This window comes from Hypomesus transpacificus, chromosome 2 (genome assembly GCF_021917145.1).
Source record: "Hypomesus transpacificus isolate Combined female chromosome 2, fHypTra1, whole genome shotgun sequence".
NCBI classification, from domain to species: Eukaryota; Metazoa; Chordata; class Actinopteri; order Osmeriformes; family Osmeridae; genus Hypomesus; species Hypomesus transpacificus.
The window spans coordinates 2,006,496-2,034,151 of record NC_061061.1 but is presented as its reverse complement, the minus strand read 5'-3'; the positions used below and the strand labels follow the sequence as shown (position 1 = coordinate 2,034,151).

The 27,656-nt window shown below is 52.0% G+C and overlaps 2 protein-coding genes across 3 annotated transcripts; both read right to left on the bottom strand.

Annotated features, from left to right (window-relative positions):
• Positions 1 to 248: 248 nt before the first annotated feature.
• Positions 249 to 7,830, bottom strand: rcc1 (regulator of chromosome condensation 1). Of its 2 annotated transcripts, XM_047043313.1 has the most exons (11): positions 7,711 to 7,830; positions 6,953 to 7,053; positions 6,582 to 6,769; positions 6,084 to 6,263; positions 4,987 to 5,083; positions 4,022 to 4,144; positions 3,243 to 3,389; positions 2,791 to 2,910; positions 1,830 to 1,982; positions 889 to 1,089; positions 249 to 846 (listed from the first exon to the last, which is right to left on the bottom strand). In XM_047043313.1, the coding sequence occupies exons 2-10, from the start codon at positions 7,038 to 7,040 to the stop codon at positions 914 to 916; spliced, it is 1,272 nt and encodes a 423-aa protein (XP_046899269.1). In that variant the 5' UTR covers positions 7,041 to 7,053; positions 7,711 to 7,830; the 3' UTR covers positions 249 to 846; positions 889 to 913. The 2 variants fall into 2 exon arrangements, with proteins under 2 accessions (XP_046899269.1, XP_046899260.1); XM_047043304.1 differs by having other exon boundaries at positions 249 to 1,089.
• A 366-nt stretch (positions 7,831 to 8,196) lies between these two features.
• Positions 8,197 to 27,049, bottom strand: phactr4b (phosphatase and actin regulator 4b). The gene is made up of 15 exons (XM_047038030.1): positions 26,200 to 27,049; positions 24,869 to 25,039; positions 24,023 to 24,103; positions 19,439 to 19,767; positions 18,811 to 18,988; positions 16,987 to 17,304; positions 15,534 to 15,665; positions 13,597 to 14,125; positions 12,568 to 12,863; positions 11,719 to 11,911; positions 11,012 to 11,067; positions 10,447 to 10,508; positions 10,202 to 10,339; positions 9,977 to 10,053; positions 8,197 to 9,768 (listed from the first exon to the last, which is right to left on the bottom strand). The coding sequence occupies exons 1-15, from the start codon at positions 26,255 to 26,257 to the stop codon at positions 9,753 to 9,755; spliced, it is 2,634 nt and encodes an 877-aa protein (XP_046893986.1). The 5' UTR covers positions 26,258 to 27,049; the 3' UTR covers positions 8,197 to 9,752.
• Positions 27,050 to 27,656: the final 607 nt, after the last annotated feature.

Genomic DNA, 27,656 nt, shown 5'->3' with positions numbered 1-27,656 from the left:
GCGCTTCTTCCGTGCTATAATTAAACTTTCCAGAGTTGCGTTCAAGTTCTCCGTTACTGGCGGTCACTTGGCCAGCTCCAGCAGTTCATGATGACCAGAATAGGTATTTCTCGGTAACTACCTTCCTTGTAATCTCTTAATTTAGGATATCAAATCATAACAAGTAGCACCTGTCAGATGAAGCTCGTCACTGCAGGATTTAAACAGTATTAAACTCAACAAATAAGGAATATTATGGACGAAGAATGTAAACAAAGTTGGACTTTTAATTTCACATAAGCAAACAGTGTGATACAGTATGCGGTAAATTTTTGAACGAGTACAACCTAATGAGTGTGCAAGAGGTACAAGGAGCAGATTCAGGTCAAAATTGACAAAAACGTTTGTGGGGCTAATGCCAGAACGCTCTTCTGAACTTGTCAGAACTTTTATTGCTCTGAGGAATATGGAAATCTTTAAAAGACAGTGGACTCATTCATTAAAAAGCTAGTTGATCACTTTCCCTCATGTACATACAATCATACACACACACACAAAGATTTGTAATAAAAAGAAAAGAAAAAATCTAGATTTAAAAAAATAGTTTCTTTCTCGTGTATCATGATCAACTGAACAACATCTGAAGATGTTTAGGGTTTTTGTTAGAGCCGAGAGCTGTCGTAACTGGGAGCTAGTTTCAAACCTCGCTCTCAACAAGACCCAGTTCCCTCCAAGGCTTAGATCTGTGGAGTAAGTCACATCAGCTACCCCCCCCCCCCCCCCCCACCACCCCGCACGCAAGAACTCAACACAGCTGGTACACACCAAGGTCCCCCCACTACAGAACTCAACACAGCTGGTACACACCAAGGTCCCCCCACTACAGAACTCAACACAGCTGGTACACACCACTACAGGCTACAGGGGTGGATCATCAGCTCTCCTGCTCATCTCTGACCAGCAGGACAGTGTGCTGCCCCCCGCTGGACACGGCCAGCACTGCACGCTTCTCCAGCTGTTTCCCGGACATCTCCACGGGGCTCCACTCGTCGTCCTCCTCCCCCGTGCCGAGCTGCAGGTTGGTGCCCATGCCCCAGGAGTACACCGACCCTGCAGAACGCACATGGTCAACAACAATCACAACAACTTGTACTGAGTAGTGTGTGCGTACCGTGCTAAAAAGTAGTGTGTGTGCGTGTATTGTGTCAAAGTATCCTCCCTTATACAAAGAACACGCCATCCCCATCAACCGTTGACACCTGCAAACCCCAAAACATGCAACTTCCAGCCTCACACCTCCGTTCAGCTGCCCTGGAGACCCCAGACACAGGAAGTCTCACCTGCCCTGGAGACCCCAGACACAGGAAGTCTCACCTGTCCTGGAGACCCCAGACACAGGAAGTCTCACCTGCCCTGGAGACCCCAGACACAGGAAGTCTCACCTGCCCTGGAGACCCCAGACACAGGAAGTCTCACCTGTCCTGGAGACCCCAGACACAGGAAGTCTCACCTGTCCTGGAGACCCCAGACACAGGAAGTCTCACCTGTCCTGGAGACCCCAGACACAGGAAGTCTCACCTGTCCTGGAGACCCCAGACACAGGAAGTCTCACCTGCCCTGGAGACACCAGACACAGGAAGTCTCACCTGTCCTGGAGACCCCAGACACAGGAAGTCTCACCTGCCCTGGAGACACCAGATACAGGAAGTCTCACCTGCCCTGGAGACCCCAGACACAGGAAGTCTCACCTGCCCTGGAGACCCCAGACACAGGAAGTCTCACCTGCCCTGGAGACCCCAGACACAGGAAGTCTCACCTGCCCTGGAGACCCCAGACACAGGAAGTCTCACCTTGCTTGGTCACGGCGTAGCTGACGGAGGCACCGCATGCCACTCCCTGGGCGGGCCCGACGCCCGGCACCGGGGTGGGCTCGCTCTTCTCCTCTGCGCCCGCGCCCAGCCCCAGGCGGCCGTACTCCGCCCGGCCCAGGCTGTATGCCTGGCCTGCATCGACACACAAAATCAGGGAAACCCTCACTTTCAGTTCAGTTGTTCCAAATCAAAGTTCATAATCAAAAGCTCATTTGCAGCCGCCACATTCCAATTTCAGCTCACAAGACAGGTAGTTGTATGGTCAAAAGGCACAGTTCAACTTACGCAGGTCAAAACAAAACACATTTCCTTTTCTTAAAAATAAATAAATAATAATAAATATATTATTATTTCTTTGCCAAGTTCCACAGGGATACTAACAAGTTTGATTCCAAAACCAGGAATGAGGGAAAAGCTCTGGCTCAACTAGGTTAGCATGCTGTTAGTCAACAAGCCGGTCACGGCTGGGCAGGCTGTGGAGAGTCGGGCCTTGAGACTGACTTCATGCACTAATGTGACTCAGTAGGCTGGAGCTTTGATCTGGGGACAGGAATAGGAATAGCTCAGTTGTACAGCGTTTGGCTGCAGAAGAAGGAGGTTTCAGGTTCACATAGGGTGAATTTGGGTAATCTGGGACATTGGGTAATGTGGGACACCTAAACTCCAGACCGTTTTCTTCTCTGCTATGACAATGTCTAGTCCACTTTTACCCTCGGTAAAAGCATGGATGTTGCGTGACTCAAATCACAACACGTGATTGGTGTGGTGTCACAGAAAGGGGCAGGGCACGAGTTCATCAGGAAGCTCCGATGAGAAAATACATGCAAAAAACATCCTAGACTACCTGATTAACCCACATCCCCCCCCCTCCCAGTACATCGCTATGGATACAAGCGTGTGCTCTGTGAGAACGTGAAGTCATCTCCCAGCGTGTCCTCACCGTTGGAGTCGAGGCACAGCGTGTGGTGCTGGCCACCCGAGAGGCCCACCCAGGAGGTGGTGGAGTTCTTGAAGCAGGTCAGTTTCTCCGGAGCGAAGCACGTGTCCACGCTCTTTGTTCCTGGGAAAACGCAAGGGGCACGACGGGCTTTAGGAGGATTCGCACCGTGACGTCACGGCGACTGAACTCCTCCTCCTCGTTAAACAAGTGACACGAGAAGAAAGTCCGAGCGCGTGCGAGGAGGGAAGACAAAAGTGCCATGGACAGAAGGAAACTCAATTCTGTTTTAGTTCACTCATTTGACTGTTATTTTTTATTCGGCACTTGTCCTAGCTTTTTAGCCTTTATTTCTTTGTATACGTTATGTTTTGGACTCTATTGTTTGTATTTTCTCCTCTTATATCTCTCGTATCATGCCAGGCTCCATGTTTGCGTGAGTGCTCAGTGCTCACCCAGCTGGTGGTAATTGGACAGTCCAAAGCCGTAGACGTGGCCTTCTTTAGACACGGCGAAGGTGAAGTAGGCCCCGCAGAAGGCATCCGTGAAGTGAACTTTGACCCGGGACCGGACCTTCACCAACTGGGGTTCCAGCAGTCGGGCTTTAAAACGCCAGTCACACACACACACACACACAATTACATGGAAGAAACGGTGCCAATGTTCGAGCCAGCCCAGAAAAATCATGTATACTGCATGAATACTGTTCATTTTATATAAAATATTCTATTTGAGTAAATCGTATTTGTATTTTTACTGTTGCTTGCTTTTTCTACAGGTACACTTGCACTTAGAGATTCATGTTGTTGAATTGTAACTTGCTTAACTACATGCTCTTATGGTTCTTCCCTTTGGCACTTATTTTTGGGTTGTTCACAATGTGTGCTTTTGTTTTGGCTACCCGCAATGCTTTGGGGCTATCTTGTTGTTATTATCTGTGACCGATGCACTTTGTAAAGCTCTGTCTTGGAAGTCGCTTTGGATAAAAGCGTTTGCTCAATGAATAAACATACCGTATTTTATTGTGTGCATTTTACACACTTTCTCTTGTTTTTTTTTTTTAATTATTATGAATTGTGGTACTAGCTAACTGGACTCCTCGACATGCCTCTGCATATTGCCTCTCGGGATCAAATGAAGTGTATTTAGTTGAGGACTTGATGAGCAGCGCTGCTGTGTGGTCTCTGTGCCGAGCTGTGGTCGGAGGTTTGGTGAATCCTCCACTGATACTCACACAGCCCTTTCCTGCCTCCTCTGTTGGCAAAGAACTCCGGCACCCTTCCCAGCTGCCCCTGCTCGCCGCAGCCCGACGTGAAGAGGTCTCCCCCCAGCGTCAGCATCACCAGGTGGTCGTTACCTAGCGACGGGGTGGGGGGGGGGGGGGCAAACGAGGAAATGAACAAGGGGCACCTGAGGGGGGAGGGAGGCGAGGCTGTGATCTGGAGGGGTCCTCAGGGCCCCCTGTCCTGCATGTTCTAGATCAGTGGTTCTCAACCCTGTCCTCAGGGACCACCTGTCCTGCATGTTTTAGATGTTTCCCTGCTCCAACACACCTGATTCAAATAAAAGGGTCGTTATCTAGTTCTGTAGAAGCCTGGTAACGAACATGCATTTGAATCAGGTGTGTTGGAGCAGGGAAACATCTAAAACATGCAGGACAGGTGGTCCCTGAGGACAGGGTTGAGAACCACTGTTCTAGATGTTTCCCTGCTCCAACACACCTGATTCAAATAAATGGGTCGTTATCTAGCTCTGTAGTAGCCTGGTAACGAACATGCATTTGAAATCAGGTGTGTGGGAGCCCAGAAACATCTAAAGCAGAGGTCTTCAACCCTGGTCCTTAGGGACCCCCTGTCCTGCACATTTTAGATGTTTCCCTGCTCCAACACACCTGATTCAAATGAATGATCGTTGACAGGCTTCTGCATCACTAGATAACAATCCATTCATTTGAATCAGGTGTGTTGGAGCAGAGAAACATCTAAAACATGCAGGACAGTGGGTCCCTGAGGACCAGGGTTGAAGACCTCTGATCTAAAGCGTGCAGGACAGGGGGTCCCTGAGAACCAGGGTTGAAGACCTCTGTTTTAGATGTTTCCCTGCTCCAACACAGCTGATTCCAATGAATGGGATGTTATCAGCCTTCTGCTGAGCTTCATAAAGACCAGGTGTGGCGCTTGGGGTTGCAGAACATCTCACCTGAGACTATTTTCACCACAGGCTCTTTGATTGGGACCTTGACTGGCAGGGCACATCTCTTCATGGACTCCAACAGGCCAATGACCCCACTGTTATCCTGGCTCAGAACAACAAAGAACCAGATTAGCAGCTGTGGAACACTTGAGCCTCATTCAGCCAACACACAGCAAACACGGCTTGGTCTACAGCAGCAGGTCTTCAACCTGTCCTGCATGTTTAATGCTGGGTACACGCCACAGGAAAATCGGGACGATTTCGCCCCTTCCGACAATCCTCGGTAATGTCCCGACTATCATGATGGTTCTGCAGATTATTGGATCAGATGTTCCCTTGGTGTGAGGTGTGTTAAGCGTGACCGAATCTACTCAGAAGGACGTTGGAGGAGCCCCGATCGCGTATCGTAAATATTCAACATGTCAGAAATCCTGATGTGTGGGGGGAACCCCGAGGACAAATCCCGAAGTGATCACGTGAAACAAAACAATATCCAATCAGCAAGCAAGCTGAGAGAAGACGGAAACATAACGAACGCAGTCATGGCGCAGCGCAAAGTGAAATGGATTTGGACAGCAGAGATGGAGGATCAGCTTGTCCATTTGTGGCAACAGCAAACCCTTTTCCTTTCTTCCGTGAATTTTCAGTGAAAATCATTCTAAACACCATCATCGCAATTTCTTCCTTCATATCGTCCGCCATGCTTATTCTGAAGTCTCGAGAGATTTAGCAGATTTCCTGTGTTCAGTCGGGACAGGAGCAAAACGGTCCCATCTAGGGTTCCCCCCACACATCAGGGTTTCTGATTGGAAATGTGAAATATTTACGATCCGCGATCGGGGCGGCTCCGACGTTCTACCCAACAAGTTCAGTCACTTAACAAACCTCACACCAAGGGAAAATGTGATAAATAAAACTGTAGATAATCGGGACATAACCTAGGATTGTCGGGAGAGGGAAATCGGCCCCAAATCTGCCCGATTCTCTTATGGTGTGTACCCAACATAAACCGTACAGGACAGTGGGCCCTGAGGACCAGGGTGGCAGATCCCCGGTCCAGAGGACGTCATGCCAGGGGGCAGTGGTGGGGGCGTCTGACGTACCCTGAAGGAGCCCCAGAGGTACACGACGCCGTCCTCAGTGAGAGCGGCTGTGTGGCTGTCTCCCGCCGACACCTGCACCACCCTGTCCTCCAGCACCACCTTCCCCGGCACCGTCTCAGAACCCTCTTCGGACGTCTCCCGGCCTAGGGCTCCCTCGTCGTTACAGCCAAACGTGTAGACCTAGAGGGGAGGGAAGAGGGGGAGAGAAGACGGGAGGGAATAGGGGAGGGAGAGGGGGAGGGAGAGAGAAGAGGGGAGTGGGGGAGGGAGAGAGAAGAGGGGAGGGAGAGAGTGAGTGAAGAGGTGAGAGGGAGGGAAGAGAGAAGAGGTGAGAGGGAGGGAAGAGACAAGAGGGGAGAGGTAGGGAGAGAGGGAGGGAGATAAAGAAACAAGTCTGTCAAGAATGCCCTCCATGGAGCACCCTGATGGCTCACTGGGTAAGCGCGTGTACCAGGCAAATGGCTTAATGCAAAATGTACCCTCGTGTTGTTGACTTACGCTGCCCGTGTCGCTGACACAGACTGTGTGCATGCCTCCGGCTGCCACCTGCACCACCCCTTCGGGGAGGGGCACCAGAGCAGGCTTCTTCCTCTCCATGACATCCTCTCCCAGCCCCAACTGACCCACATCTCCCTGGCCCAGAACCAGGACCAGGCCCTTCTCCTGCCCATGGCTGCTGTGGGAGACTGTCACAACACACATAGCATACGCTGTATTCAGGGCAGGCCGAATGGGGACAAAGCTTTTATTTAGCCATCTCGGAAAAGAAACAAGGAGGGCAGTAACAAGAACGGCCGCCACGGGGCTATGTGGCGAGGAGGGTCTTTGCAGAACAGTGGCTGACGACGGGATTTTCAAGCCACTTTTACCTTTAGCTTTCTTGGGACTTTTTGCCGTCTTTGCAGATTCCTCTGGCTTGATATCCAACTGTCTCTTTGCGGTCTTCTTAGGAGGCATGGCTTGTACAGATCTGGCAAGAAAGAACATCAAACAAGATCAACAATAACATTCTGAGTAAAGACAATGCATGAGAAGGGTAGTGTCTTAGTTAGCCACTTGGCTAAAAGTACTTACTATACTGTACACTTTCTACTCAGTGGCTAGCTGAGGGTGGTTACTACAGCCAGAATATAATTATATCATAAGCAACTAGCGAGCTACACGTTGTCGACAAAGGGCAGTGAAGAGACAGACGTCAACAGATGCCACAACTTTTCCGTTTGTGACTCGACAGTCACAAGCAGAACACAGCTGTTCACGTCGACTGGCTACACATGTGGCCTTCTAGGCTTGTATGCTAACTACCTAACGGCATAACTTCCATCTTAAAACAATCCCACTAACGTAAACTAACCTGTTAGACAGGTAACTGTCGATAGTAAAGGTTACAAGTCGCCCACAAACAAACAGTATTAGCGAGCTATTTAATTTGCAAGCTAAAAGTTAACCAGAGCAGGCAAGAGCCTACAGGTAGTGCTACAATGCTAGCTAAACAGACATCCTTGTTAGCTAGCTAGCTAGCTACTGACACATGAATGAATTAAAAATTCGGTAAATCAAAATAAAGAAAACATTTTCAGAAGTGACACATTTTCCGATATAAAATAAATATTTTCTATGACGTTACCTTCACCGCAAACGATTCAATTTCGTAATAAATATCAGTCTCTTCAGCTACCTAGGCTAGCCGAACGGTCAATGTGTTGCTTACTGTACGGTGTTTCCCAGTCTGCACCACTTTCAACACGCGCCCTAGAAACGCGTACATTTTTAAAGAGACAGTAGCTGTCGCAGAGTCTGATATTTTAACAGGTTAGAAATACAAGCGAAAAGAAGGACACCTTGTCACGGCCAACCACTGTGATCAATTTCCAAAGTAAATTGCGTGGGAATATTGAAAATATGGTTGACGTTATGATTTTTCCTCAATGTATTCGTCACGAATTGCTAGTTCATGTTACCTACTAATTCCACCAGCAGATGTCAGAGCAGGCTTATACTGGAGGTCATAACAGATGCCATTAGCCGCTTGAATTAAATCACATGTAATTTGTTTAATCCTATCTACAGCTAATATCACAGGGGGCTTGTAAAAAAGTGGATGAGATCATCGTCGTATTTGAAGTAACTTTTATTCACAGTACTCTGAAGAAGACTTTGAACATAATGTGTAAGGTTTTTTAATTAGATCCGGGGGTGGCTATTTGCATCAAAAGATAAAATAAGTCAGTTTCTAAAACTCCACATTGAATTAAAAAAACAAAACTAAGTAATACAGAAAAGGCGTACTTTAGTATTCCCATTCTTGTAGTGTTCAACCGTACACTGATATTTTGTGCTTAAAAAAATAGCAACCTATAATACTTTTATTATATTTAAAATGTATTTTCAAATTATAGGAAGACGCAATATTCACAACAGTCAGTTAAATCTAAATGAATCTGTACATCATAGAACCCTGTAATCTACTGGCCTGAAAATAACACATGATAAAACACTCCTGCCGTTAAAAATGTTGTTGCCGAAATGGCTCCCTGTCAACCGTAAAATCACTAAATGGTGTTTTTATTTTATTTTTATATTTCATAATGGTGTGATCTACTGCCACTGCTCTGAGACTTTCTGCAACTTTTGCGACATAGAACTCCTAGTTATGATGCCAACAACCATAAACCTATCATTTAAAACTGCTACTCGTTGCATGGTTTGACCTATAAAGGGAAGTAGAAAAGAAGAATTAAAAAAAGTAAATAAAAAGGTTCTGCTTCAATTGCACTCGAATCTGAGTGTTGGTTCATGCAGCGAATTGCAGAAATCATTGATATGAAATACCAGCTTTCTATGTTAGGTATGAAAAACTGCTTACCAACCAGGGCAACTATCTCCTTGTTGACCTTTCCTATGACTAATTGAAGCTCAAATTATCACCCCACATTACAACCATAAATACAGGCAAAGCAAATCAAGAGCCATCACTTTTGCTGTGATCAAAATTACAATATAAAAATGTTTTGTGCATTACAGAGTGTTTTGTTATTAGACCTCTCCAAGTTTCATTCTAAGAAATTACATAAATCTATACACAAATACACAAATATCCCAGAGCAAACGTCGACCCCTGCTCTAAGTCTTCTTATCCTTCCGCTCTCTGCAGCTTTTAGAGTCTAACATCTATTATTACTGTGTTTATTATGGTCACCACCATCATTATAACTGTTATTATTACTGTTATGTTATAACAAGGGCTAGCTGTGCCATACAGAGTAGAAGCATGGAAGAAAAAGGCAACATAGAATGAGTCGGCCAGAGCTACAAATGGAACCAAGTCCCTGAGGGATACCACAAACATCAGCCCTCCAAGTTCAGGTCCTCCGCCAGCTCTCCACTCGGTTGGCACGTGGATCCCCCTGCTGTCTGGGAGGAGTACTGCATGTGTTCCTCAGCCCACGGGCCAGACAGGTGTGAGAGGGTGATGGAGGAGGGGTCCTCCTGTATGGAGTCTGTCCCAGGCTCGTCCCTGATTATCTGGACAGTACATTCAGAGAGATGAAAAGGCAGTCTGTTTCTGGAGCACCGAGACCCAGGTTCTCCTCCAGGGGCCTGAGTCTCAGAGGAGACTCTGCCAGCAGGCGGTTTAAGTGCTTCTCTTGCCAGTGTGGAGCATAGACACTAAGGCCGATGAAACCTACAAAATCGTAATAGAAACACACCAAACGGAACCAAAACGTTAAACCGATTCAAATGTTTAACGTTTTGTCAAAGGTGACTAATGTGAAGGACCGTAAACACAATGTCCGTCTTATGTAGGCTGGCGTATACAGTATGGTGAAGTGCTCACGGCATGCGAAGGTCATTCAAACAGCCCTATTCACTGTGCTATTAATAGGGATCACCTTGTATATATTCTACTCTCTTCGTGGACTTCCATTTCAGAGCTCTTGAACTCATTCAGTTCCTTCCGGATGGCAGCCTGCAAAAGACAAGCGAAACACGGCCTATGAACGGGCAGACCTGGAAGAGACTGACCGCAGTGTCTTCCAGACAAAGAACGCGCATTTCCAAGAAGGTCCAGTTGTATTCACCACGACACGAAGACGGTCGCCATGGTGACAGGTTACCTTATCGGCAGGCGTGAGCTTGGTCCAAGGTTTGTCGGCACGGCGATCGTAGTCGTGAGCGTTCGTGACCTCCACGTACTCATGGAAACGGAGGATCTTTCTGGCTTGTAGCTCAGCTACCGTGGGCCTCTGACTCAACTGGGATGGGAAGGACACGTAAGGGTTAGATCATCCAGAGTGGGAAAATGTGTACATACCAGTGTGTGTGTGTGCGTGTGTGTATAAATGTGTGTGTGTGTGTGTACCTTTCTGGTGAGTCTCCTCTTGATCTCTCGGACCTCTGCCTGTCTGTCTGCCGGATTCTTGGCTAGAGAGGGAAAACAGAGAGACCCTCAGAAACATGTCATCCAGCAAACACCAGACGTTCAACTGCAACACTTGAAATGAGACAATTCCGGTCTTTTCAGAAAGTTATGGCTGTACCGTGTCGGGATGTTCATTTGCAATAATATGCAAATAAGTCTCACTATTAATTGTTGGAAATTAAAGAGTACGTCGCTGCTGTTCTTATTCTTTTTATAATCCAGGTTGTTAAGAAGTGGCCTGAGGCTGGTGGAATTTGGCCTAATTTATATAAATAACAATAGTCCTCTGAGTGAGAGGAGAAGACCAACAGAGGTTTAGAAAGGGTTAGGTAAAACCTAGACAGAGGCAAGTACAGCAGGAAAAGTAAGACAGTAGAGTTGAGTAGAAGAAAGGAGGAAGGAAAGGAGGAAGGAACGGAGGGAGGGAGGGAGGGAGGGAAGGAAGGAAGGAAGGAGGGAGGGAGGGAGGGGGGGGGAGGGAGGGAAGGAGGGAGGGAGGACTTACGTTGAAGGATGTTCCTCTGCTCCAGCTCCTCAGCTGTGGGTCGCTGGCTGAGTCGCCTGGAGAATAAGACATGGATATATGATCATCATCATCCTCACCACATCATCATCCTCACCACATCATCATCATCATCACATCCTCACCACATCATCACATCATCATCCTCACAACATCATCATCATCCTCACATCATCATCATCCTCACCACATCATCATCATCATCATCACATCCTCACCACATCATCACATCATCATCCTCACCACATCATCATCATCATCACATCCTCACCACATCATCACATCATCATACTCACAACATCATCATCATCCTCACATCATCATCATCCTCACCACATCATCATCATCATCCTCACCACATCATCATCATCATCCTCACCACATCATCACATCATCATCCTCACAACATCATCATCATCCTCACATCATCATCATCCTCACCACATCATCATCATCATCCTCACCACATCATCATCATCATCACATCCTCAGCACATCATCACATCATCATCCTCACAACATCATCATCATCCTCACAACATCATCATCCTCACATCATCACATCCTCACCACATCATCACATCATCATCCTCACAACATCATCATCATCCTCACCACATCATCATCATCACATCATCATCCTCATCATCATCTCAACGCGTGTCAGCTTCTATCTGCACGTCCCACACCTGGTCAGCGCCGAGCCGATCTGAGTCCGGATGGCCTCCCACTGCTCCCTGCTCTGCCAGGTCAGCCCGGTCTGCCCTGGGGGGAGATCGGAGCGCGTCCGCCTCCCCTGGAGCTGCCTCTCTGGGGCGCAGGGCCGGCTGCTCAGCTTCAGGGCCAGGGTGTCCTTCCTCTTCACCCTGCTGGCCAGTGCACCTGAACACAGACCACACACACACAGGGTCAGGTGGAGTACAGACCACACACAGGGTCAGGTGGAGTACAGACCACACACAGGGTCAGGTGGAGTACAGACCACACACAGGGTCAGGTGGAGTACAGACCACACACAGGGTCAGGTGGAGTACAGACCACACACAGGGTCAGGTGGAGTACAGACCACACACAGGGTCAGGTGGAGTACAGACCACACACAGGGTCAGGTGGAGTACAGACCACACACAGGGTCAGGTGGAGTACAGACCACACACAGGGTCAGGTGGAGTACAGACCACACACAGGGTCAGGTGGAGTACAGACCACACACAGGGTCAGGTGGAGTACAGACCACACACAGGGTCAGGTGGAGTACAGACCACACACAGGGTCAGGTGGAGTACAGACCACACACAGGGTCAGGTGGAGTACAGACCACACACAGGGTCAGGTGGAGTACAGACCACACACAGGGTCAGGTGGAGTACAGACCACACACAGGGTCAGGTGGAGTACAGACCACACACAGGGTCAGGTGGAGTACAGACCACACACAGGGTCAGGTGGAGTACAGACCACACACAGGGTCAGGTGGAGTACAGACCACACACACACTTTTCAGTTCCAGATGCCCTCTCACTCTCAACACGACTTACTAGGAGGCGGCTCGTCCTCTTCATCCTCATCATCTTCCTCCTCATCTTTATAGAGCACCGGCCCATCCGAGTCACTGTCCTCCCCGTGCATGTCCCGCTCCTCCTCCTCCTCCTCTTCCTCCTCCTCTTCCTCCTCCTCCTCGCTGCTGTTGGGTCCCTCCGGGATCACGCTGATGTTGGGCTCTCCCACAATGCACCTGCGGCTGCGCGGCTCCAGCTCGGGCTGGGGGATCTCCCCTTCGTACTCGTCATCCTCCTCGTCATCCTCCTCCTCCTCCGAGTAGTCGTCCTCGGCCCTGAGGGAGAGAGGGAGGGCGGGGCGGAGGGAGGGAGGTCAGGGGAAACATGGAGGGAGTATCTGGGATACCCCTGCAGATCCTGCAGGGTCAACTGGCTTATGACGTGCTTAGGGTCGTCACAATCAGCAGATCTGCTATTGCCTTGTCATCTGGTCATGTGTTCTGTCTTGTTAGCCGCGCATATATGTGTTTGTTCCTGCTGAAACCCACCATGTTCTGATGGCGGTGAAAGATGTGGTGTCTGCCTGCCTAAAATAATGAACCTCTATCGGTTGTGTGTTATCTTGTTTTTCTCTATTCACCATAAACACCTCCCTTCTGACCTTCATGCCTCAGAGAAGCTTTGCTCGTTCCGCTGTGTGTCAGAATTGGCCATTTTTATGTAAAACTCTGCAATCATCCGATTACTTAGCCCTTAAAAACCTAGAACGGGGTCAACTTTCCTTCGTCACGGTGTCAAATTTATCTGATAGGTCTAGCTAGCCTCTGCCTCACTTACATTTGACATTCTAGTCATTTAGCAGACGCTCTTATCCAGAGCGACTTACAGTAAGTACAGGGACATTCCCCCCAAGGCAAGTAGGGTGAAGTGCCTCGCCCAAGGACACAACGTAATTTTTCACAGAATCGAACCAACAACCTTCGGATGAATAGCCCGATTCCCCTAACCGCTCAGCCACCTGCCTCCCCACATACGTGTAAGGAAGCGTTTCCCAGCGGCGCGACTCACAGTTTGAGGGGCTGGATGCTCACGGCCAGCGGGCGGCCGCGGTCTCCCTGGTACTCGGGCGGAGTGTCAAAGAGCAGGGTGTGAGCGCGCTGGGCCCCGTCTGGGTGAGGCTGGGCCGGGCCGGGGCTGGACAGGGCCCTCTGGATCATGATGTGGAGGGGGATGGGCGCGGGGCGCTGGTGGGGCTCGTGGGTGGGGCTGGGCGGGTCGAAGAGCATGGGTTGGGGGAGGGGGTGGGGGTAGGAGTGCTGGTGGATGAGGTGGTGGGGGTGGAGGTGCTGGCGGGGGGGGGACGGTGGGATGTGGGTGGGCAGGGGCGGGGACGGGGGGGGCGGGGGCAGCTGGAAGCCCAGCAGGGGGTGGCTGTGGTCCTCAGGGGAGGGCAGGGAGGAGGGGGACGCCGGCTGGGGGGCGCCGGGGATGTCGTCGGCGATGCGCTTGGTGACGGGCGTGGTCCTCTTAGGGGGCATCGGAGGCGAGGGCTTGAAGGGAACCAGGCTAGCCGCCCCGCCGGCTTGCGAGAGTTCTGCTGTGGAGGAGAAGAACCTATTAGTCCACGAGCACACAGACAAACACAAACACACGGATATGTCTGTCAGCGACTGTGATGTTAGCGTTGTGTACAGCGGAAAGCGGCCGGAGCGGTCAAATCTAGGTTTGTTCGGTCAAATCTAGATTCAGCCAGGTTCCAGCTGTAGAGCAGGAAAGAGTGGCATGCCTTTAATAGCTGCCCGCCATACCGTACAAGCCCATAGGACATGAGTGTGCACACATGACCAGATACATTCAAGCCCAGATCACTTGACCGAGTTCACATGAATGCATACATACACAAAACCCAGGTCACGTGACCGGGCCCATATGAATGCATAGCCTACCGGGCCATCGCATAACAGACCAGTGCCCCTGGTACGCAAGTACGCTCTGCATCGGCAGCCTCTCTCTCTCTCTCTCTCTCTCTCTCTCTCTCTCTCTCTCTCTCTCTCTCTCTCTCTCCTCTTTCACACACTCTCACACTCTCACACACACACCACCACACCAGTAGCCAGAAGCATGTCAGCACAGCATCTCAGCGCCGAGTGCAGAGTGTTCTAGGACGTGTCTGATGTCTGCGACCAGCTGATGACAGGATGGAATCTCTTGGTGACTGCATGCACACTCCCACATCCGTTAGCTAGATGGGGGGAGGGGGGTGGGGCGAGGGGAGAAGGTCTACTGACGTGACAAGTAAAGACAGAGAAGCAGGGTGGGGGGGGGGAGCAGGGGGGCGCGGTTGTGTCACAGCTTCAGCTGTTGACCGACTGACCGCCTGGCTTGAAGCGTGCAATAGACTGGATTGAATTGGATTATGACTTCCTCTCCAAACAGAGTCAAGCCCTTTATCCAGACCCCCCCCCCCCCACGCCCGCCCAGACCCCCCCACCCCCCCCACCGGAGCAGATGTTGTGTGGATTAGTCTGCATGGCCCAGCCAAGCCAACCCATCATGGCAGCCTCTCTGTCATTCCCATGCCAGAAGGTGCTCGCACACTATTATAGTGTTCAGCTGGACATGCACACACACACGCACACACACACACCGTGTACACTCATGTTTACATATTCACACACACACACACACACGTGTCTGTACACCCACCCACACACGCATGCATGTGTACGCATGCACACACACGCGCACACACACACACACAGTCTCATTCAAAGCCTATGGTGCTCGTCGTGGGCATGCAGCCTGTGGATGAAGGACCCCTCCCGGTGCACAGCCGGACACACAGCAAGACCCCCGCTCCAGCACTGCTTCAGGGCGGGGCCAAAACCCAGACCGGGAACGGAGGGGGGCGGGGCGGCGGAGTGGGGGGGGGGGGGGCATTCCAGGGCCAGGCTCACAGGGCCAGGCTCACAGGGCCAGGGCGATGCCAGCGGGCATCGTGTTACCTGAGCACAGGCCTCCGGGCCGCCGGCACAGGTAGACTGGCAGGGACAGGTAGACGTCATAGTCGCCCTCTCTCTTCCAGCAGGACCAGTAGAGGGGCAGCTGGCTGCTGTCTGACCCCTGGAGGGTGGAGGCTTGGGGGGGGGGGGGGGGGGGAAGCCGTCAGGTGCTCAACACAGTTTAATGGGACTTGCAGTGCCTTATGGGACTTGTAGTACCTTAAGGGACTTGTGGTGCCAGCCTAGGCTTTCCTTCCAGCTGTGTTCACTTCTTATATGACACTAGCTTCGGTCTACGTGGTCGAAGAATTTCAGGACCAGAATACATGATTTTCTTTCATACCGAAACATTGAAATGGTTTCAATTGTCTGTGAAAGAATCCTTGAATTTCCCGACAACGTGGCTTCACATATCACACATCAAGTCAAAGTAGGGCATCAGTGACAAGCCAAGGCCCCACCCTCCTGCCCACCGCGCTACACAGGCACGCAGGTTAGAAAGAGGCGCATCAAACGTGCCCCAGAGTTAACAGCCTATCACAGGCACTAATGAGGGCTGGCTGACAGCCAGCGGCACTGCCAGGGGAATGAACCCAACGCCCCCCGGGGAGAGAAGCCTCCAGAACAACAACAACAATAACAACCGCCTCGACCGCGACCACGGGCGCCGTGTCAGCGGCGCGCGCCCGAGCAGAAACACGCCACCAGAGAGGAGAGCTCCTGGGAGAGAGGAGCGGAGAAGCTGCTTCTAAAATAGTCCCGTCTTATTAAGCAATCAGCTGGGGAACAGCTGCACGAGCTGGAGATAACATCATTATCAGGAGGAGAGAGAGACAGACAGAGAGCGATGGAGAGAGAGAGAGAGACAGACAGAGAGACAGACAGAGAGAAAGAGAGAGAGAAATAGAGAGATGGAGAGAGCTGTAGGATAACATCATAAACAGGAAGAGAGAGACAGAGAGAGAGAGACGGACGGACGGACGGAGAGAGAGAGAGACAAAGAGACAGAGAGAGCGAGACAGAGAAAGAAAGAGAGAGAGAGAGAGAGAAAGAGAGAGAGAGAGAGAAAGCAGGAGCCAGACAGAAGTGAGAGATAGTTCCTCTGTGTGGGGGGGAGGGATATAATACATGTTGTTCTTTCCAGAAGCATCCATGTAGTACGCCGACGGAGCCTTAGATGTGGGCGCTGAGCTGCGAGCACACACACATGTGAACACAGCATGTCCTGTGCCAGATTAGTGTCCCAAGTGATGGGAACCCAACAAGCCTGGCAGTGAGGGAGTGTGTGTGTGTGTGTGAGTGTGCGACTGCGTGAGTGTGTGACTATGTGAGTGTGTGTAAGTGTGTGAGTGTATAAGTGATAAGTGAGTGATGCTGACAGTGCGGGGGAACTGCACATGCTCAGTTCCCCCACACTGTAGGCCGTCCAATAGGAGCAGCCGCTCCCGCTACTCACCCATCAAGGCCGCCGCCGCCGCGCTCCTGTTGGCCGGCTTGGGAGGGGGGAGGGGCGGCTGCTTGGCGGGGTGGGGGGCGGGGCTGGTCGCCAGGGACACGACGGCCGAGGTGTGGGGGCTGGCGCCGGCCGAGGGGGCTCCCCGCGCCGGCTTGGCCACGGCGGAGGGAGAGGGGGAGGGGTAGGTGGGCGTGAGGTGGTTGGGCGGGGCGCCGCCCGGGTCGGGGGCGGAGCTCACCAGCCACTTGGGGGGCATGACGGGCTGCTTGGGGGGTAGCGGCTCACGCAGGGTGTCCGGGTCGAAGTGGCCGTCCGACTCTGAGGAAGAGATGAGAGAGAGAGAGAGAGAGAGAGAGAGAGAGAGAGAGAGAGAGAGAGAGAGAGAGAGAGAGAGAGAGAGAGGAAAAGGTTTAAAAAAAAACACACAGAGCAGGAAGGAAGGGTGGGGGGAGGGGGGTGGGGGTGACCATGGTTACCATCCAGCGACGACAAGGAAGTCGAGGCTGCGCGGGTCTAATTATGTCACAAGACATCACAGGGCCACAAGAGTGCAGATGGAGAGGGGGTGACGTCGGCTTCCGAGCGCTGGAAAACCATCACTGCTGCTGCTGCTGATGATGATTCAGGGGAGATGTACGCCTGCTCGCCGCCATACTTTCCATTATTGAGCGAGAGCGAGGGAGACAGAGATGGCAGTCTTCGTTACGTGACGCACCTCCATTAAACTATAAATGTTTCAGTCTCAGCGTGAAGCTCAGATGGCTGTGCTGCCTCGCTGCCTCCCCCCCCCCCAGGCCCCTCCCTATGATCTGGCTTGTTTGAGATTTACACTATCAGGGGATCAGCTGTGAAAGTAAACAGAGCACGCGGCGGTAATTACCCCCCCCCCCCCCCCCCCCCCCCCACCCACCCACCCCCACGCCCCCCTCCTCCTCTTCTCTCTGGCACTCCCACGTCATTCCTCAAAGCCGATGTTTTAAGGTCCGTTTTATATATTTTTACTGACAAAGTTATTTTATCGTGGCGATGTCACACACACGCCTGGGAGGAAGTAGGACAGAGGAGGAGGAGGGAGGGAGGGAAGTGGGGAGGCAGGGAGGCAGGGAGGGAGGTGGGGGGGAGACTTTAAAACCAGGGTGCTGGAGAAGAGGCAGAAAAGAGGAAGAGAGAGCAGTAATGCACTGCCCAGTAAGATCTGAGAGCAGATGGAAAACAGTCTTCTCTTTCCAGAGTTAAGGGTTTAAGTGGTATCAATTATCTTGGCTCTTCAGCGCAGTTATGGTTGAGCTGACAGTATTAGCTTTAAGAGGGCAGTAACAGCTGCACTAATGGTGCCGCATTCATTAGGAGAGGAGGAAGGAAGAGGAGAGAGAAAGAGAGAAGAAGGAGCTATACTCTCCTGAAACAGAAAGAAAGAAAGAGGGAAGGATAAAGAGCGACAGAGGGAGACAGAAAGAGACAGAGAGAAGTAGAGAGAGAGAGAGAGAGAAAGAAAGAGAGAGAAAGAGAGAGACAGAGAGAGAGAGGAGAACTATTCTCTCCTGTACCGGAATAAGAAGCAGAGCTGGAGCAGGGCTCAGGGGAGAGGACAGGATCTATCTGTCTATATCTGACTGGGATGACAGGGGGATGAGAAGGAGAGGAAGAGAGGGGGAGGACACTCAAGGATGCACTAGAAGGACTAGAAGAGAGATGTCCCATCAGCTGAACACATAACGGACTCCAGAGCTAAAACTGACGGGCAGACTGCCCCCACAGAGAGAGGGCGAGAGAGGCAGAGGGCAGTGAGGAGGAAGAGAGGGAGGAAGGTCGTCTCTGGCTCACCTCGGCGCGCCCGGCCCTCCTCCGTAGACGCGTGACGAGGGAGGGTAGGCTTCCACTCGGCCTCCGCGGGCCGCGACCTCCGGCCGTCCTCAGACGGAGCTTTCTGCAGCCCTGGCCTCCGCTCCCCCTCGGGGTGGAGTCTGCCTCCGCGCCGCCCCTCCTCCGCCTGGCCCCGCCCCTGATTCTGGCCCCGCCCCTGGCTCTGGCCCCGCCCCTGGCCCTCTGTCTGGCCCCGCCCCTGAGTCTGGCCCCACCCCTGGTCCTCCACCTGACCCCTCCCCTGTGTCTGGCCACGCCCCTGCTCCTCCGCCTGACCCCACCCCTGTGTCTGGCCACGCCCCTGCTCCTCCGCCTGACCCCACCCCTGTGTCTGGCCACGCCCCTGCTCCTCCGCCTGACCCCTCCCCTGGGTCTGGCCACGCCCCTGCTCCTCCGCCTGACCCCTCCCCTGGGTCTGGCCCCGCCCCTGCTCCTCCGCCTGACCCCACCCCTGGGTCTGGCCCCGCCCCTGCTCCTCCGCCTGACCCCACCCCTGGGTCTGGCCACGCCCCTGCTCCTCCGCCTGACCCCACCCCTGGGTCTGGCCCCGCCCCTGGTCCTCCACCTGGCCCCGCCCCTGGTCCTCCACCTGGCCCCGCCCCTGCCAGGCCATGTTAGGCTTCCAGTCTGGATCTCCCTGGGGTCTGGACCCCTGCAGGCCGCCCCCTCTGGGCCCCGAGGCCCCACGGCGGTCTCCTTCTGGTGGGTATCGCCCCCTTCGGTCCTCCGGCTGGGGGAGCCAGGATGGGTTCATCCTGAAGTCTGCGCCTGGTCTACCCTGGTCCACTTGCCCTCTGCCTCCCTCTCCACCAACTCCACCTCCTCCCCCACTCCCCCCTCCTCCCCCACCTCCTCCGACAGGCAGGGTGTGGCCGTTCTTCACGTAGGGCTGCTTGGGGCTGGGTGCCTCCTCGGCTTCTGTCACAAACAAGGAGACACCAGATGAGACACGGCGGCACACAGAGCAGCAGGACACGCATGGGGGAGAAGATCTATAAACAAACACGGCTTGGAGTCATCGCAAAACAGGAAGTCATCAGGATGTGTTCGGATGCCTAATCTGCGGTTTGCGAACGGGGAGGTTAAGGAGCTGGACTGAGTGTTGCAGTGTGCTAGAATACATTCCCTGCACTCTGCATCACTGGCTGGGATCTGCCTGGCTGGGATGGAAAAGATGTGAGGGATGTGAGATGTGAGATGTGAGGGATGTGAGGGATGTGAGATGTGAGGGATGTGAGATGTGAGGGATGTGAGATGTGAGGGATGTGAGATGTGAGGGATGTGAGATGTGAGGGATGTGAGATGTGAGGGATGTGAGGGATGTGAGATGTGAGGGATGTGAGATGTGAGGGATGTGAGATGTGAGGGATGTGAGGGATGTGAGGGATGTGAGATGTGAGGGATGTGAGATGTGAGGGATGTGAGATGTGAGGGATGTGAGATGTGAGGGATGTGAGGGATGTGAGATGTGAGGGATGTGAGATGTGACGGGATGTGAGATGTGACGGGATGTGAGATGTGAGGGATGTGAGATGTGAGGGATGTGAGATGTGAGATGTGAGGGATGTGAGATGTGAGACGTGAGGGATGTGAGATGTGAGGGATGTGAGGGATGTGAGATGTGAGGGATGTGAGATGTGAGGGATGTGAGATGTGAGGGATGTGAGATGTAAGATGTGAGATGTGAGGGATGTGAGATGTGACGGGATGTGAGATGTGAGGGATATAAGATGTGAGATGTGAGGGATGTGAGATGTGAGGGATGTGAGATGTGACGGGATGTGAGATGTGAGATGTGAGGGATGTGAGATGTGAGGGATGTGAGATGTGAGATGTGAGATGTGAGGGATGTGAGATGTGAGGGATGTGAGATGTGAGGGATACGAGATGTGAGGGATGCGAGATGTGAGGGATGTGAGATGTGAGATGTGAGGGATGTGAGATGTGAAGGATGTGAGATGTAAGATGTGAGGGATGTGAGATGTGACGGGATGTGAGATGTGAGGGATATGAGATGTGAGATGTGAGATGTGAGGGATGTGAGATGTGACGGGATGTGAGATGTGACGGGATGTGAGATGTGAGGGATGTGAGATGTGAGGGATGTGAGATGTAAGATGTGAGATGTGAGGGATGTGAGATGTGAGATGTAAGATGTGAGGGATGTGAGATGTGACGGGAAGTGAGATGTGAGGGATTTGAGGGATGTGAGATGTGAGGGATGTGAGGGATGTGAGGGATGTGAGATGTGAGGGATGTGAGGGGTGTGAGGGATGTGAGATGTGAGGGATGTGAGGGATGTGAGATGTGAGGGATGTGAGATGTGAGATGTGAGGGATATGAGGGATGTGAGATGTGAGGGATGTGAGATGTGACGGGATGTGAGATGTGAGGGATATGAGATGTGAGATGTGAGGGATGTGAGATGTGACGGGATGTGAGATGTGAGGGATGTGAGATGTGAGGGATGTGATTTGTGAGATGTGAGGGATGTGAGATGTGAGATGTAAGATGTGAGGGATGTGAGGGGAAGTGAGATGTGAGGGATGTGAGGGATGTGAGATGTGAGGGATGTGAGGGATGTGAGATGTGAGGGATGTGAGATGTGAGGGATGTGAGGGATGTGAGATGTGAGGGATGTGAGGGATGTGAGATGTGAGGGATGTGAGATGTGAGGGATGTGAGATGTAAGATGTGAGATGTGAGGGATGTGAGATGTGACGGGGTGTGAGATGTGAGGGATGTGAGATGTGACGGGATGTGAGATGTGAGGGATGTGAGATGTGAGGGATGTGAGATGTGAGATGTGAGATGTGAGATGTAAGATGTGAGGGATGTGAGATGTGACGGAATGTGAGATGTGACGGGATGTGAGGGATGTGAGATGTGAGGGATGTGAGATGTGAGATGTAAGATGTGAGGGATGTGAGGGGAAGTGAGATGTGAGGGATGTGAGGGATGTGAGGGATGTGAGATGTGAGGGATGTGAGGGATGTGAGATGTGAGGGATGTGAGGGATGTGAGGGATGTGAGATGTGAGGGATGTGAGGGATGTGAGATGTGAGGGATGTGAGATGTGAGGGATGTGAGATGTAAGATGTGAGATGTGAGGGATGTGAGATGTGACGGGGTGTGAGATGTGAGGGATGTGAGATGTGACGGGATGTGAGATGTGAGGGATGTGAGATGTGAGGGATGTGAGATGTGAGATGTGAGATGTGAGGGATGTGAGATGTGAGGGATGTGAGATGTGACGGGATGTGAGATGTGACGGGATGTGAGATGTGAGGGATGTGAGATGTGAGGGATGTGAGATGTAAGATGTGAGATGTGAGGGATGTGAGATGTGAGATGTAAGATGTGAGGGATGTGAGATGTGACGGGAAGTGAGATGTGAGGGATTTGAGGGATGTGAGGGATGTGAGATGTGAGGGATGTGAGGGATGTGAGGGATGTGAGATGTGAGGGATGTGAGGGGTGTGAGGGATGTGAGATGTGAGGGATGTGAGATGTGAGGGATGTGAGATGTGAGGGATGTGAGATGTGAGGGATATGAGGGATGTGAGATGTGAGATGTGACGGGATGTGAGATGTGAGGGATATGAGATGTGAGATGTGAGGGATGTGAGATGTGACGGGATGTGAGATGTGAGGGATGTGAGATGTGAGGGATGTGATTTGTGAGATGTGAGGGATGTGAGATGTGAGATGTAAGATGTGAGGGATGTGAGGGGAAGTGAGATGTGAGGGATGTGAGGGATGTGAGGGATGTGAGATGTGAGGGATGTGAGATGTGAGGGATGTGAGATGTGAGGGATGTGAGGGATGTGAGGGATGTGAGATGTGAGGGATGTGAGATGTGAGGGATGTGAGATGTGAGGGATGTGAGATGTAAGATGTGAGATGTGAGGGATGTGAGATGTGACGGGGTGTGAGATGTGAGGGATGTGAGATGTGACGGGATGTGAGATGTGAGGGATGTGAGATGTGAGGGATGTGAGATGTGAGATGTGAGATGTAAGATGTGAGGAATGTGAGATGTGACGGGATGTGAGGGATGTGAGATGTGAGGGATGTGAGATGTGAGATGTAAGATGTGAGGGATGTGAGGGGAAGTGAGATGTGAGGGATGTGAGGGATGTGAGGGATGTGAGATGTGAGATGTGAGGGATGTGAGGGATGTGAGGGATGTGAGATGTGAGATGTGAGGGATGTGAGGGATGTGAGATGTGAGGGATGTGAGATGTGAGGGATGTGAGATGTAAGATGTGAGATGTGAGGGATGTGAGATGTGACGGGGTGTGAGATGTGAGGGATGTGAGATGTGACGGGATGTGAGATGTGAGGGATGTGAGATGTGAGGGATGTGAGATGTGAGATGTGAGATGTGAGGGATGTAAGATGTGAGGGATGTGAGATGTGACGGAATGTGAGATGTGACGGGATGTGAGGGATGTGAGATGTGAGGGATGTGAGATGTAAGATGTGAGGGATGTGAGATGTGACGGGAAGTGAGATGTGAGGGATGTGAGATGTGAGGGATGTGAGATGTGAGGGATGTGAGATGTGAGGGATGTGAGATGTGAGGGATGTGAGATGTGAGGGATGAGCAGAAGGAGGTGTCCTGTGTCTCAGTCTTGGGGAGGGGAAGCAAGGGCAGGGAAAAGGAGCTGCTCTAACTTTAATAAATAGGCCCCTGCAAGGGTAGCGCCAGCCCAGTGATTGAATACACACACGCACACACACACAGAGACACACATACAAAGAGACAAACACATACACACACACATAGACACACACGCACACAGCTAGCTGCAGGGCACATTTGTTCCACTTTCCCCGGCTCCCCAGAACAGCACGTCATTTTCCTTCTAAAATGAGAAGTTAATAAACTGAGAGAGTGATTATACGCCTCTGTCACAGAGCCTGTGGAACGGCAAGCTGTCCGTGCTGTGGCCTGGGCCATCTGGGCGGGTGCGATAGCTCTGCAGGGCTAGCAGGCTGTTAGCTGATGGATTCATTCACTAGACTCTTTGATCCAAAGCGACAGACGTGGGGGTGATCTGCGACCTCTAGACCCCCCTAGTCAAATTCTCTACCACTGAGCTGTACTCAAGCCCTGATGTCAAGGAGACCCACCGGGTGGAGATGGGAGAAGCTCAGGCGTCCTTACCATTCTCCTGCAGCTCCTTCAGGACCCCCTGCTCTATAAGCTCCTGCCTGGGCCGCCTCAAAGACATCTGTCTCTCCAGAACTGCCGTCAACACACAGAATTTAAGCCAGCGTGTTAAGCACCGAAATAATCATTGCAGTTGTTTTTTTCCTTCTCTCTCTCTCTCGTCACAGCACGATGAGGAGCTGCGTTTTTTGGAGTGTGTGGTATCGTGTTCATGACGACGAGGTCAAAGTGTACGTTTACAGATCTTCAATCAGCCGGGCGTTTTTTGTTTGTTTGTTTCTGAGAGAGACTGAGATGGTCGTCTTGTTTTTCAAGGCAGATGGGACACACTGGGAGGAGTCGCGAACAGGGTTTGAAATGACCTTAGGACTCTTGGAGGGTCCTCTAAACATGTCATCAAGAAACCTTTTCAAGACCTCCACCTTTTTTTATCTTATCCGTATCTTATCCAGATTTTGTTGTCATGAAATCTTATGTTTGGAATTTGAACATTTTCACATGACAAAAAAGTAGCCAACCAGATATTCGCTCCTAAAAATGATATCCAGCCCTACTTAAGTGTTAAATTATGAAAAACAATGATATGGTGGGGCCCTTCAAACAAAATACAAATCTTTAATGTACTATTGGGGGTTCCTATAGACTTCTACGGGGTCTCAGGTTCCTTTCTCATTTCAAACCCAGGCCATGACGGACATACTGTCACACCAGGAACAGGAGAACACACACTGAAGAAGGCAGTTTGATAGAAACTGGACGTGACGACACACAGAAACAGAGTTTGTTGGGGTTGTAAAAAAATCATCAACATTTTCCACAGGCTCAGCGACAGGAACTGACCTTCTGAAGTTTCCTTGAACTTCTCGCTGCTCTTCTTCTTCCTCCATTTCCAGGGCTTGAAGATCTTGCCCAGGGTGGAGAACTTGCCCTTGCGCTTGGCAGGAGGGGTGTCGTCCCCCGTAGTGGCCCCCTCGCCCCCCGGTGTGCTGTGCTGTTGGTCGACTTCATCATCTGGAAGCCAGGAGAGAACATGGAAGATGTAGGTAACAGAGCAGGAGCCTGAACAGACATCTGCGGGTCATGTCGTACAACCACTTCAACTGTAACACCAAAATCAACAAGTAAAATGTGTCTTCATCATAGTCATTTAATGCCACTGCTCTGTGTAAAAACACAGAACGTATGATGCCAGGTTATATAACATAACACAACAATGCGAACATGAGCAGTGCTAGGCCAGTGAGCACGGATAATAGGAGCTCCATGACAGGGCTTCCACCGCACTCTCCCCGGCCAGCCTGACACGTCTACGACCTGCCCATCCCAGGGCAGAGGAGGGCCAGCCTCATTAAGTCCTTTATTATGTTTAGCCCTCGGCTCCCGGGCACAATGTGTGCTTTGGCGGGTGGAGGCGGCGGGTGGGGGGGGGGGAGGTTCGCGTCCTCCTCCGCAGCTTCACAGTCAGCAGGAGGGCCCCTGGCTGGCTGGCTGGCCCCCGTCCATAGCTTCCCACAGTCAAGTGCTCACATTCCTGGCCCCGCGGGGAGACCAGTGGTGCAGGGGAGAAAGGTCTTATCAGCGCTGTCAAAGGCCTGCTCACAAGCACCCATGGGCCGGTTCATGGAGCAGTGGGATGCATACCTCCTGATTAGCCCCTCCCCTCCTTGACACAGCGGCGGGCCGCCCCAACCAATTATAAGAAAAAGCAGGGCGATCGCCTCTGAAATCTGCCTGGTCGGGGAAGAAGGAGTCTTTTGTCGGGGTGGCAGGTCCGGGGCTGGGTGATTGACAGGTTGAGCGACAGGCTGCTGAGCTCCCTGGAAGCCAGCCTGGGACTCTTGCTTACGCACACCAGGTCCTCAAAGTCAGAGGGCTTCGCGGTTCCGTAGACATAATATTTATCGGAAGAGAGAAAAAGGCTCGGGCGGAGAAACGAGCCGGCCGCCACAAACACAGGATGTCCTGGCGACAACATTGGCGACGCGAGCAGCTTCCCAAGAATGCCCATCATCCTAATGTACAAAACCCTGCCCGATTATTCCCTCCCAGGGTGACTAGTTACCATACCGAGACAAAGTACCGCTCATGGAGGAGTCGGATCATGCAGAGCGGATTGTGAAGGAAGGCAGAGAGGCTACAGCGTAGATCTAGAGCAGCTAGATCGTATATACCTGAGTGGGGTCTTGGGCTCCAGCTGCCGTGGTGGTGGGACTTGAGGCAGCATGCCATGAGGGTGCGAGGAGCGCTCAGCAACACCCACCCAGCCCCCCCTCCAAACTCTCCCGACCCCAGCAGATCCAACCGGCTGAAAGGCTTTTAGTTCCCTCCTCCTCCTCTCCTTCCTTCTAGGGTGGGCTTGCTTGACAGACCCCCCAGAGGGTTGACCTTGGCCCTCCCAGCCCAGAGCAGAAGCAGGCACCGAGGGGGTTAACGACACGGGTCGCAGCCTCACCGCACCGACACACGTCGTCCGGCCTCCCCCGGGGACACGCAAACAGGCAGGTCTGAGCAGGCGGACATGACATGCAGAGTCTGCGCTTCGACGCCCCGGTGCTGTGCGGGCCCCTCAGATCCCTGGTTCTCACGACAGGGCTTTAGCAGGGCAGCTTGAGTCTAGCGGTGGTCTGTCAGGGGCAAGGTGCTGCTCCGCCGGATCCTCTGAAGCAGGATGAGTCCTGTCAGAGCCAGGCTAACGTGCTCCGGAAGCACGTCGAGGACGGAGACACCAGCCAAGATGCTAGTTCACCCAACACAGCTGGAGGTAGCCAAGATGCTAGTTCACCCCACACAGCTGCAGGGAGACCTCGTCCTGGAGTCTGGCGGAAAGGTCACTGCGGTCAAATCCCATTTGTTTGCGTGGCGGGTGACTAGGAACGGGACGACCAGTGTCCCGGGCGAGCGGATAAAGACAAAGGCGGTAGTTCCATCTCAGAGAAGTGGTGCGGCCCGACGGAGCGCCCGACACTTCGGCTGCTCTCCTGTCCGTCTGAGGGGAACGGAGAGGAGGGGAGTGAGAGGGCACTCGGGAGCGGAGTGACTCGGACACAGAGAGAGAGAGAGCTACAGCCAGAACTAGAGAGAGGCGGTAGGGGTGGGGGTTGGTGTGTGTGTGTGTGGGGGGGGGGGGGGGGGGGGGAGCTGGGAAACATAGAGAGGAAATGGCACTCCACCCAGATCCTAACTGTGACAGAGAACAAAGACAACCTTGGGCCCTCACACTCAACAACACAGGCAGCACACTGGACTGGCCGCGGACACTGGAAACAGACTTTGTTCCAGGCCACAGGCTGTACAAACCAGTGCGACACACATTACAGTCTGAACAATCCACTACCTCTGACTTTTCAGTCTGTTAACTCGTCAGTATGTAAGGCGGCAACTCATTACACCACTAACTCCGACCCACTATATCATAACACAACTAACTCATTACACCACTAACTCATTACACCACTAACTCATTACACCACTAACTCAGACCCACTAACTCATTACACCACTAACTCATTACACCACTAACTCATGACACCACTAACTCATTACACCACTAACTCAGACCCACTAACTCATTACACCACTAACTCATTACACCACTAACTCATTACACCATTAACTCATTACACCACTA